The following is a 12025-nucleotide window of genomic DNA, read 5'->3' as shown; positions in this document are numbered from 1 at the left end:
CGACGCGCCAGCTCACTATCACGTAAAGTGCGCTCTTAACAGCAATCACTGAAATCACCAGTGGAATGAATTATCTAAGAAAAGAAAGAGAAACTGCCTTTTTCAACCAGACAGATGGACATACTCCGCATGCGCCCGAGGAACCTCGCACCTGCTGCGTAAAAAAAGTCGAGTCTACTCTTCAACCAATAGCAAGAGACAGCCATGCCAATGTGTATTCGTGAAGTCTGTCCATATAGAGGACAAGATGAGTTGGGAAAGAAAGGCGTATTCATTTCGGCTGTAGCCCATAAAAAAGGGGGCCGAAGGACCGGTAAGTTGACTCTAGATGTGAAACTGAACGCGCGTTCGCTGGTCACTATTAAAGTGCTGAGTATCGTGAGTCCGCCATTTGTAGAATGAATTTGTCCAATAGCCGTCAATGCCTGCAGTGTCAGCACGCATTGACCAGAGGCCGGAAGTTTGTTCTCCAGTTCTCGCAAATTCTTGCAGAAAGTATTGTGACCCTCAGTATAACCGCAGTAATATTGCGGAAATTTCAATATCTCAGAGACGAAATATTTATATTGGAATCTGGCGGAATACTTAAATACCGTCGCGTTCCGCATGAAGCACGAGCACCACTGATCAACCGGCTACCTCTCCGCTCCGGGATTTTGAATGATCAAAGATGTCAACAAAGCGCGCGCGCGCGCACACGCACACACACACACACACACACACACACACACACACACACACACACACACACACACACACACACACACACACACACACACACACACACACACACACACACACACACGCGCACACGCACACGCACACGCACACGCACACGCACACGCACACACACACGCACACGCACACACAGGCACACACACGCACAGGCACATACACGCACACACACGCACAGGCACATACACGCACACACACGCACAGGCACACACGACACACTAAGAAGTAAGCAACCAGAGGGTGCACCTGGAAATCGGGTCACGAAAGAATGCATCGCTCTCACACACACGGTTATTATCTCTTCCCGTGGCTGATCAAGTGGCTTTCAAGGAATCTGATTCCGCACCTCCCTAGGTGTCCACCGGCAGATGCCTTCTTCAAAAGAAGCCAATTCCGCAAATTGCTCCTACGACTGACCTCTTTTTTATCCTTTCTTTCAAGAGATGCCAATTTTACTCCCACGCCGTCCGTCTTTCCACATTTTTTTCTCCGCTCCTGTCCACGCCTCTACGAGAAAAGAAAACACGCAGAGCACAACTATTTTTTACGACGGGCGAAGCTCTCTCCATGCTATCCTGTTGCTATCCTGACCTTAATTTCCTGGCAGTTGAGGACGCTGGCAGAAAAGACTGACCGCGCTTTTAGGAATTCATTAGTGTAATTAGCGTCTATTCTGCCTGACTGTTTTTAAGCCAAAGACTCGCTGCACTGCACCGAAGATGAAAAAAGGGCAAGGAAACCACTGCCCGTCCATTTCGCATAGCGGTCAAGCGTGAAACTAAACACGACGAAAAGGGTGCGTCATGGTGGTACGTGGAGGAGGGGGGGGGGGGGCAATGTAACCATGGCAGTGGCACGTGCTCAGTTAATGAAAATTAGGTTCGCTTCTTTTCCTTATTTACAAGATTGTGGCGAATCGGTGCAGCACCGGGTGCTCCTCATCCTATAACAACAGTTAATCTAAACATGCGCAGAAGTGCGGGGGTACGTACAGTCGGCCAAAAAAGTTTACGGACCATGACATCTGACAAAAAGCTGAATATCTCCTCAGCCTCAAAATGCAGCCAGGTGTTCCCATTTCCAGCCTTTAGTGGTATGTGCGAACAACATTCAGATGCCCGGTTTTACTGGCTGCTTTTAAAGGCTATGCGTATATTTAGAATTTTCTGAGATCTCGTGGTCCGTAAACTTTTTTGGTCGACTGTACATCAGTGTAGTATATGCCAAAGACTCCCCCCTCCCCCCCCCACCCCAGGAAAAAATAAAAGGAGAAGAGCAGACATTGCGGTTGTTAGCGGTTCCTTCATGTGTGCAATGCGGCAGCAGCTGCGGTGCGATAGCAGCTCGCTCTGCAGTGGTCACCACCTTCTTTTTCTAAAGCACAATTGTTTTGACAATGTCGCTTTCGTCATAATCTTGCATTCTAGCGCGAAGTGACACAGACAGAGACTAGAAGCAGACAAGACACAGGCAGTCTCTGTTTGTGTCACTTCGCGCTACTATCCAAAATTATGTTACCGTACCAACTCGCCCAACTTTCTATCGTTTTCGTCGCCTTCAGTATTCCCCGTACTGGGGCGTCCGAGATACGTTCACAGACGCCGCAATTCTCAAAGTCTGCGTGGTGCACAAAACCCTACGCGAGTTGTTAAGAGCCGAAGCTGCGCGCCAGCGCGCCTCCCACTCGTCTACATATTGAGGGACACGATTTGAGCCTACTGATGGGCAAACCTTTGTTTTTTTTTTGCCATGTGGCTATGATAAAGCTAAGGTTAAAGAGGCGGTGTGGCGACGAAAGTGGTACTTGCTACTCGGCTTGTTCGTTCATACCTGAACCAAAGTGAAAAGAAAAAGAAAACGACACTGGACGGGCAAGAGCGTGGAGACGCTCTAGACCTGTCCTCTGTCGTTTTTCACTTTGGTTCACGTCGTAACACATCGTAATAGAGATGAAGACTGCATGACGGCGTAGCGAAATAGACGTACACACACACAGCAAAAGCCATTTTGGAGCCCTTAACTGTTCTCGTAGTTATGAAGGAATTCAGGCGGATGTAATGCAAACGGAGACACTGGTGCATAGATCTGCATCTACTGGAGAAGTAATGTCCTGGACAGAAAGTATAGGCTCGAGGAGAGAATTAGGGCGTAGTTACAGACGCTCGAAACGCTTGTATTTCACTATAGAAGTAGATTAGCTGTGTTTCCTATACGTATAGTATGATCATATGACGATGACAGCTTCTGAAGATTTAGTCCGAGCAGAAATTTTTACGGCACCACGGTTTCCCACTTTTCCTTCTGCGTGGCAGTGCGCAGAAGGCACTCAATCATGCCAGCGCAATTAACGAAGCGCGGGCAGTCCGCTCTGCGAAAGCGGTGTACTATTACATTAATGAATGCATTCGCCGAGACGCGGGCCTCGCGGCGAGCCCATTTGTTCGGCGCGGACGGGTTTATACGCAAGGCTACGCAGACAAATCACAGGCGGCGAGATATCAAGAAAGACAGATAGCAACCATGCCGGTGCGCTCCTAACTAGGCATGGATAGAGTTACTGTGCACGCTCCCCAGTACAGGGAGTACATGCGGTAACTCTACAGGCATGACAACGGCGAGATCGGGGAACCAGATTCCAGAAGGAACCGGCAAAGCGCTCTTTCGCTCTCTGCGTCTTCTCCGTTCAGTCGGAGAACTCGGCGCCTCGGACAGAAATGATAAGTGGATCGGAAGGGGTGCGTGCTACGTTGCTCCGTTTGTCGCTGGGTGTAACACGAGCGCCCTCAACGGAAAGGCGCGTCGCTGCCGTCTGCGGTTTTGCGCGTCGGCCCTTTCGCGTCGCAGAAAAAACAACAACAAACAAACAAGCTTCCCTCGACAGCGGGGCCCACTATGCATCAGACTCGTTTGGCAACCGTCCGAGATCGGAAGGATCAATTATGTGCCCGCGTCCCTGTCCGAACGACCAACAATTACGCGCCCACGGCGGTGCGCGGTCCGTGTTCCGCGCATGCGACGGCGTTTCCAAGAATCGCGCGCGCGGTCAATTCGAAGCGCGAACGATATGTTATGACGTTTGTTTCGTTCCCTGTATTACTTCCCCGCGTGAGATCCGAGCCGAACGATACGCGGGGGATTTGCTCGTGTGCCAGGTTCCTGTATACTTTCTTCGCCCCCTTTCTTTCCTGCCTTCCTTAACAAGTTGTCAACGCGGCCAGTGTATAGGCCACGCGCTCTGCGCTATAGCTTTTGATTGCCGTCATCATCAAATGCATTACAGGGCTTAGAGTGCAAACTAAAGATAGCATAACGACACGACGTCAGCAGACATCTTGATAAAAGGTTCACTTGGACTAACTCCCACTACTTTGCGAGGATAAGCCAGCGGCAGAATCTCTCTCTCTCTCTTGCGTGTATTGGATTAGACGCGGCTGACCGACTTCTTCGTATTCTTTATTTGTTGTTTATCCTTATGCTTTTTTTAATTTGTTCCTTTTCTTTTTCTCCTACACGCGCTTTGCATTCGGCACACTAAGCAGACGCGCACCAAAACGCATATTGATGTCATCCACAATATCGTTTCGAGGCTGGAGACAATTGCACAACAGCTGTCGCATTTACATCGCTGTCTGTTACAGTTAAGCTGTTATCGTTAAAATTACTGTCATTGCTATTCACAGCAATAGTCTATTATGGGCAGGAATACCTGCTAGCTATCGCTGCTCGTACAGGCTTTTTGTGCTGAGATCTCTGATATCGCTGCTTAAGACAGCGACATGTTAGGGGTGGCGTGTTACGGCATTGCGGCTCATAACAGCGGTTGTGCCGTTATCGCTGTTACCGCTCCTCACAACAGCGATATGTTACGGGTAGCGATACCTGTATGTGCTACTGGTGCTCATTATGACTTTTGGCGTTTTTTATGGAAATCGATAGTATGATAGGTGTAACCTGCCCACTTAATCATCATTCCGGTTTGTATTGAATCGCGAACCTAGCTGCATTTATCAATTTCTATTCACTACGGCGTTCATTCACTTTAAGTGGGCTGCCGAACGCTTCACGATACTTCATGCTACTTCATGGACCTCTCGTCGCAGATTAATCGTGCACCTTTCATATTAAGAAACATGCGGGCCAAGTGGACTATATGTATATGAACCTCAATATCATAAAGCATGCTTAGCGTTTTCTTCTTTTTTTCGCGAAAGAACAAAGTATCGTTGTGTCCTGCATGCAAATAGTCACAGCGTTTGAAGAATGTTCCGAAACCAAGAACAAAGGCTTTCAAAATATAGGTTAGCAAGAACAAAATTCTTACAATCTCATAGTTTTTAAACTATCGTACTATCGCGCTTGGCTGCTACGAAAATACACACAACAATGGCACGAGCCCTAGAAACCGATGACGAGGTGGGCCTCGTGGGTGTATCCAATAAAGAGGAGATCGTGATGCTTTCTTTCTAAACGGACAACTTCTGCCCCTTCCCCCCCCCCCCCCTCCGCTTTGTGTGTGCTGGCCGCTGTCTTCTACGATGGGTCACGGTCAGGGCTCGAACTAACCTCATCGGTTATGAGGCGCAGTAATGGTTGACTGCTGATCGCGGTTCAACAACCGCGGACGTACTTTGATGCACAGTTCGTGCAGTACGACTCAGTTTCAGTGTGTAGCGTGTGAGATAGACTGTGGTTTCTGTTTCCGTCAGCGCTGCGGTGTTGTAGAGCCACAAGTTTATACTAAGCGAGCCGTTTCCCGCTGAAAACATGTCCAACTTTGTCGTGCTTACACGGAGCAAAACATCATTGCTACACAGGATTCGGCTGGGCGTTGCTTTCACCCGTCGCTACGCACACCTCACCGGACCATCGAACAGCCCTGATTGTGAACACTGCCAGATGCCCGAAACACTGCAACACGTACTGTGCGACTGCCCAGCATATATGCTGGAGCGAAGGACGTTAGACAGTTTCCTAGCCAGCGTTGGCAGACAACTACTGTCGGAGGAAGCTATCCTCGGCCCATGGCCTGACACTGCAATTTCAATGCGTGCAACAAAAGTATTGTTGAAGTTCCTGCAGGACACCAAGCTCGACGAGCGGCTCTAGCGAGGCAACTGTCTCATGTACATAAGCACTTACCACTTCTCTTATCATCATCATCCATCACAATACTTTCACTCCCCTTCCCTCTTCCCCAGTGCTGAGTAGCAGACTAGAGCGCACTAGCTCAGGTCGACCTCTCTGTCTTTCCTATCAATAAATTGTATTCATACGTCTTGTCGTGCGGTCTGCGCTTGCAAACGGTCGCTGAACAAGAACAGCCCTACTCGCAAACACCAACGCGAAAGCTTCGCCCATAAACCGATTCCACAGCGCGTGGAACCCGCATTACGTTTCCCTCGTCGCACCCGAGCCCATGAGCGATCAGAAAAGGCTAACGGCGCGTACCCGCATCGAACGTTCCCTGACGGTATCAAACGAGGTTCTTTATATGTGATCGACACCTTAAGGCGATTTAATGTTACGCGGGACAACGCTGATACTACGCTAAATGAGATCGTGGACTGCACCTCTTTACGCAGGCTCATACTGGCTCTCCGCTCATGCAATAGTTACATCCTTTGATGCTTAACGATGAATGTTTCGTTAATGCAGAGCGAGTTTTGGACCTAAAGATGCTTTCAATACAATAAAGAGATCTCTATCGCCAATCGGCTGCGTTAGAACGAATTTCATTTATACCTGTTCGCTAAATATTTATATGCTGCTGTTCATTGCGGCAACGAGGATCAAACAAACCGACGTTGAAACTTAAAAGAGAGAGTGCAACCGGCATCGTTGACAACGTCAGTTGGCATTTGATGCTCCCTCCGTCTAAAATTATCGGTCCCGCCTTAGAAGATAACGCGGCGAAATTATCACTCCAGCTGCATTTCAGCATCACTTAATACACAGGGTGGCTTATAATGACTGAAGTATTTAAACCGATAGGGATTAGGACGCGTTGGGTCGCCTAACTGCGGCTGAGATATCCCCTTATCATCAGCCACCACGTATTCAACCGACATCTCTCACTACAAACGAATCAGCCCTGTCTTCCGAAAACACCATTTCTGTGCTATTCCACCGCCCTGGGAGTGAAACGAACAGCAAGAATGGCTGTTCAAGCAGCCAGTGAAGCAAATTTCTGGACCAACCAACAGCATAGCAAGCTCAAGACAGTTCCAATAAACTGAAACCACAATAGTGACTGGAAAAGAACCAGCTAACAAAACAATACGACGAACGGAACAAAATCAAACCACGCACAGCGATACGGCACAGATGGTGTCCGGCTGCGACACCGCGAAATGACCGCCTGTCACCCCCAGCAGCACTCGATGCCGGGGGTTTATTACATAAAAAATAGAAAAACTAAAAAGAGTGTCAAGAAAAATCTTCCGGTCGTGCATAAGCTTCTTGATTCTGCGTACATCGACACTCGGTGTACGCATACTCGGTGTACGGTGTACTCGGTGGCGCGCTTAAGGAGATCTTTTGGTTAACTGTAGCAGTGTATGAGGTGGGGCTAGTTAGTGTTCTATCTTGTTACACAATATGGTAGCGGGCAAAGGAGGCAAGAAAAGGGGACGTATGCAAGCGCCGTCTGACATGTCTAAGAAACGTCATTCACTCCCGTTTTCCTCCTTGACGATGCCAAGCAACTTAAACCCAGAAAACATGGCACTCTCATCTGTTCTCTCTGCCGTGATAGCGCCTCAACCGTATTTGCCTTCCTTTGAATTACAGGAAAGACATATAGGCATAAGCTGTCACATAGACACAAACGCTCAAGGTGCAAAGCACCTGAAAGCGCGAATCCGTTCAGTTATTACGAAATTGACAGCCTCATTGCGTAACTCTCGTTTTGCTCAGTTGACGTTGTCACTGTAACTACCCCTCCTTTGCAGGCTCAGAGAAAGGAATGGGGCTGAAAATGGATGTACGGTGAATCCATCGCGTCAGCCGGCTGTTGTTCACGTGACCAAAACTTAGTTTCAACGCGCGCAAGCGCGCGGCACCACCCCTTACGACGAGACAGATCCCCCGGTGCGCTGCAGTGAAACATCACGCGCATGCGGCGACAGCTGCGCGCGCCGCGCTGGTCGAACTCGGAGCGTCGCCGCGGCTGCGCGCTCGTCGTCAAGGCTCGCGCTTACTCCATGCCGGTGTCCGCGCTTGACGGGGGCTGACTGAAAACCCGTGGCACCAAGCATCATTCAGAGACACGGGGTGGAAACGTACAAGGCATTAGAATCATCTCGTTTCTCTACACTGATCTTGCCGCGACGTTTTCTTGCGCGCCAACCCCTAAACAATTCGGACGTCGTTTGTGGCAAACACCGAGAGAGTCGAGTGCTCGCAAACTCCACGCGCAACAAAAGAATGTCAGATCTCAGCTTGAGCTGTAAGCTAACACAAGGAAAGTTCACGACCGCAGCGGGGGAGCGGAAAGGCGAGATGCCAAGGAAAAGAAAGAAAGGCGTAACCACTCACTGATGTTAAGCGGAGGCATGTCGACGAGGTCTCGCTCTTGCCTCGGGTCCTGGAAATACCCTCGGTCGCCCTCAGAAACGGCACGGCGGCGGCGGGCCGGCCCGCTACCAGTAGGCCTGCCAACGTTTTTCCTCAACACCAGCCGCGGAGGCAGCCAACGCGCCGGCCGCCCGGCCCGGCACCCCGGCCGAAGCGGCGGTGGTGGCTGCGAAGAGGGTGGCAACGACGGCTCCGCCGTGGCTCTGCCCAACCCGCGGCTGGGCGCGCACTCATCGGGCAGTGGGGCGATCTTTCAGGCAGCGGCTTGCGGCTCACGCGCAGCGAGCGAGCGTGTACGGCGGCGCCGGCAGCGCGGTTGGGAAGCGAACACACACAGGCGCGCGCGCGCGCGCCACGCAAATCACTCCGTCGAGACGCGCCGTCGTCAGCTGAGTGGAGGAGGCCACAGCACGAACGCCGCGACGCGACGCGCTCGCGCGCCGGCACCAGCAACGCGGAGCCGCTACGCAATGTCCGACGCGGCAGCCGGCTGAGAGACACTGGGGTGGTGGGGGTGAGGTCTGCACCCACTCCGCCACGGATTCTCGCCCTCCTCGACGCTTCCCTGCAGCGGTGACGGATGCGTATGAAAGCGCTTCTGCGGCTCTGGCGGCACGGGCCGGGTCGGCCAGCTGCTAGGGGGGAGGTCTATGCGCAGGCGTCGTGGAGAGGAGGAAATGCGGTGCGAATAATAATAAAAGCACGATCGTGCGCCATCGCCATGGTTGCGGCCACGCCACCGCTGTCGTGGAGGAAGAGGAGGATGAGGAGAAGAGAGAGAACGCGCTCGATGCATGGTTGGTGCAGGGGGAGAAACTTCCGGTGCCGGCTCGGAGGAAGTCGTCCTCCGCGCGCGCCGGTGGCCGACCGCGGAACGCACCTCGCCACCGATTCCTTCCGCTGGCTGCGCATGCGCGTCGTGTGTGCCGGCGTGCATGACGTAACTCGTTTTTGAGATGATGAGAGACTCCTGTGGAAGGAGTCTACACTGACTGGCACCCGGCGGTACAGTTGGGCTGCGGTTGTGTTCAGCTTAAGACTGATTGATAATTGCCGGCAATTTCTAAATCGTGATCCTTCTTCGTCGATCAATGGCGCTTGCTGGCCGTTCGTGCAGCGCACAAGTTATTGGCCCAACAATGAGTCATCCTCCCGACATCTTAGCATCTTCGCTCCGCAATGACACCGGGTCAGTGGGTTAGGCGCCTTCCGTTCAGCCGGCTCCATCCATATTTCTTTCGTTCTGGAACATTATCTAGTGATGGAAATGGCTAGTTATGACTTTCTAGACCTTTCTTTTTTCCCTTTCTTGTCGTTTTACATTGAGCGACTTTCGTCACAGGGCTTCTTTGCAGCTTTCTAGGTATTCAGTCATTGTGTCCACGCTTCCGTGCAGCCCATTGAGTTTCACATTCTCCAGTCGATGCGTGCTCCTATCAGAACTTGCTGACCAACGTTGGCTTGCCTTACAAAACCCTTTCACCAGCCTTGGAGCAACAACGCAATAATGAGAAGCGCGCTTCTCAGGCGCAAGCGAACACGTTCTTTCCGCAGATCGTCCTTGCGAGGGAATCTAATAAAGATTTTCTTTAATTATTCCTGGCAATATATTTAAATGATTGATCATGTATGCTAGAAGCTATACCTACGCTACACAAAAACGTAAACATTCGCTGCACTCCATAAGGATGTAACGCGTAACAGGTCATTATGGGTCATTTATGGTCAACGTGGCTTGTTTTTTCTGCAAAACACTATTGTCTGCGGCGAAGTGGAACATTTGTGTGCACAACGAAGCCATGCGGAGCTCGATTCTCTCTCTAACTGTTCTTTCAATTTGGCTCATTCTGCTTGACAAATTATAGATACCATAAGATAGTGGTGGAGCGATGGGATGGGGCCAATCTCGGTTGCGTATGGCAGTGAGGAAAGAAGTAAAATGGGAAAGGCCGCACTATATTGCGCACTCGTGCCCACATTTCCTTTCCGTCACAGAACAAACCGACCTCCCTTATGTGTTCAGGGTCGCGCTTCTCAAAGTGAATTGTGTTCGGGGTCAGATTTCGTAAGCTTCAGGTCCTTGACCCATACCCGACCTGCAATACAACGGCATAAATTGTGCTTGCTTTATTTTATTTCCTTAAACACTTTCTTTCGTCCGGGAGAAAGAAGATATTACATAATCTAAGTTTGAGCTGGATGGTGGGTCATAATTCAAAGAAATTCATGGCGCACACTAGACGAAGACAAAGAACACAATAGTACGGGTGCCAACTTCCAACTGATATTATTAAATATCACAGCTGGGAGCAGAAAGGGGCATTGATTTTTTTATAATTGCCCCGCAGTTCATGGCGCCATCTCCATGCGGAGCCCTAAGTGAAATTTAACTGAACGAATCTTTTTGCTCGTTGTACAGAGTTAACTAACGCACAACTACTTTAGGAAATTGCGGAGAAAGAGCGAAACCAAGAAATTACTCCTGGAATTCTTGTTACTGTTTAGTTTTGTTCCTCAATTCTTTCTTTTTTTGACTCCCCGAAAATTCTGGGGTAGAATCTATGTGCCTACTCATCTTGTTCACCTTCTGCTTTCTTTCTTTTTTGTTATCTTCTCACATTTCTATTTTCTGGCCCTGGCTCACCCTCATTACTTTGCCCACCCCAGCACTTCTCTGTCTTTCGTTCCTTCCTTCCTTTTCTGAGCTGTTATGTCATCTCACCTCACGCATAGTCTTCTCTGTTTCTTTCGGTGGTGTGCCTATTATGTACGACAAAGACAAGCCTACTATGTAAGCCACAACTTGTTTGGCGCAAGCTGTGCTATATTATCTGAGAAGAAGTAGATGGGGAAGGGGCACACAACACGGCCCTTCTTTCGCAGAATGATATGTAGGGCACACCCATAACGTACCAAGCATTTGCTGCGGACAGCGGCGTTTGTCACTTGCAGTCGCAAAGGAGGCGTGACGTCGCCTACGAGGTGAAAGCTCGCCGCCTGATCGGAGTACGGAAATGTCAGAAAACGCCCACGCCTCTGTCCATGAGCTCATATAAAGGTCATGCCTATGTGCCTTCGGGAGAGCGGCTAATGACTGCGTGATTAACGCTATTCGATGTCGCCCAACCGACTGAACAGAATTAGACTTTGCCTATTTCCCAACTCCCCTGACAACAAATAGGCGCAGACAAACGCAACGAATCGTCCCCCGTTCAGAGCTGGTGAGCTAACAGCTGCGGATCTTGCATCTAATCAACGGGAAATTAACCTGACTTATGAGTGACCTGAAATTGGAATGTGGAAATCGCGGGGAAAAGAAAGGGATGTAGGGCACACTGTGCTTACGGCTTTAAAGCCATGTTCTCAGCTGTTTATGCGCAACATTTCGTACACAAGAAACAACAAAGGTTATCGGAAACCTTGGATAATGAAAGATCTTCTAAAAAAAAATAAAGAAAAGAGATAAGCTTTATGCCAGGTTTATAATATCTCGGAACGGCGAGAATCTAAAATGCTTCAAAATCTTTAGAAATAAGTTAAATAAAGAACTAGTAAATACAAGAAATCGCTATTATTTACGGACATTTTCTTCATACGAGGGACATACAGAGAAGATGTGGAACAAGTTAAATGAGCTAATGTGACGCAAAGAAGACACTGAACCTATAAAGAAAGTTTCTGTAAGCGGATGCCTTTTAACCAGAGATCATTTAGT

At 49.7% G+C, this 12025-nt stretch overlaps 1 protein-coding gene and 1 long non-coding RNA gene across 4 annotated transcripts in view; one reads left to right on the top strand and one right to left on the bottom strand.

The window, feature by feature from the left end:
* The window catches only part of LOC139059268 (uncharacterized), a 380230-nt gene that overhangs the window by 233213 nt on the left and 134992 nt on the right, over positions 1-12025 (top strand). The gene's annotated exons all lie outside the window — the stretch shown is intronic.
* Positions 1-12025, bottom strand: part of LOC139059264 (monocarboxylate transporter 14) — a 133381-nt gene that overhangs the window by 107772 nt on the left and 13584 nt on the right. Inside the window, exon 1 of one of the 3 annotated variants that reach the window (XM_070537449.1) lies at positions 8272-8912. The exons of the other annotated variants lie outside the window; for them this stretch is intronic. Coding sequence (XP_070393550.1) covers positions 8272-8290 — 19 coding nt within the window. The 5' untranslated portion in view covers positions 8291-8912. Of the gene's footprint in view, positions 1-8271; positions 8913-12025 lie in introns of those variants that run through there. 3 annotated transcript variants of the gene reach the window in all.

The sequence above is a fragment of the Dermacentor albipictus genome, chromosome 4 (genome assembly GCF_038994185.2).
Source record: "Dermacentor albipictus isolate Rhodes 1998 colony chromosome 4, USDA_Dalb.pri_finalv2, whole genome shotgun sequence".
Classification (NCBI taxonomy): Eukaryota; Metazoa; Arthropoda; class Arachnida; order Ixodida; family Ixodidae; genus Dermacentor; species Dermacentor albipictus.
The sequence above is the reverse complement of the archived record's forward strand: the minus strand, read 5'-3'. Positions and strand labels throughout refer to the sequence as shown.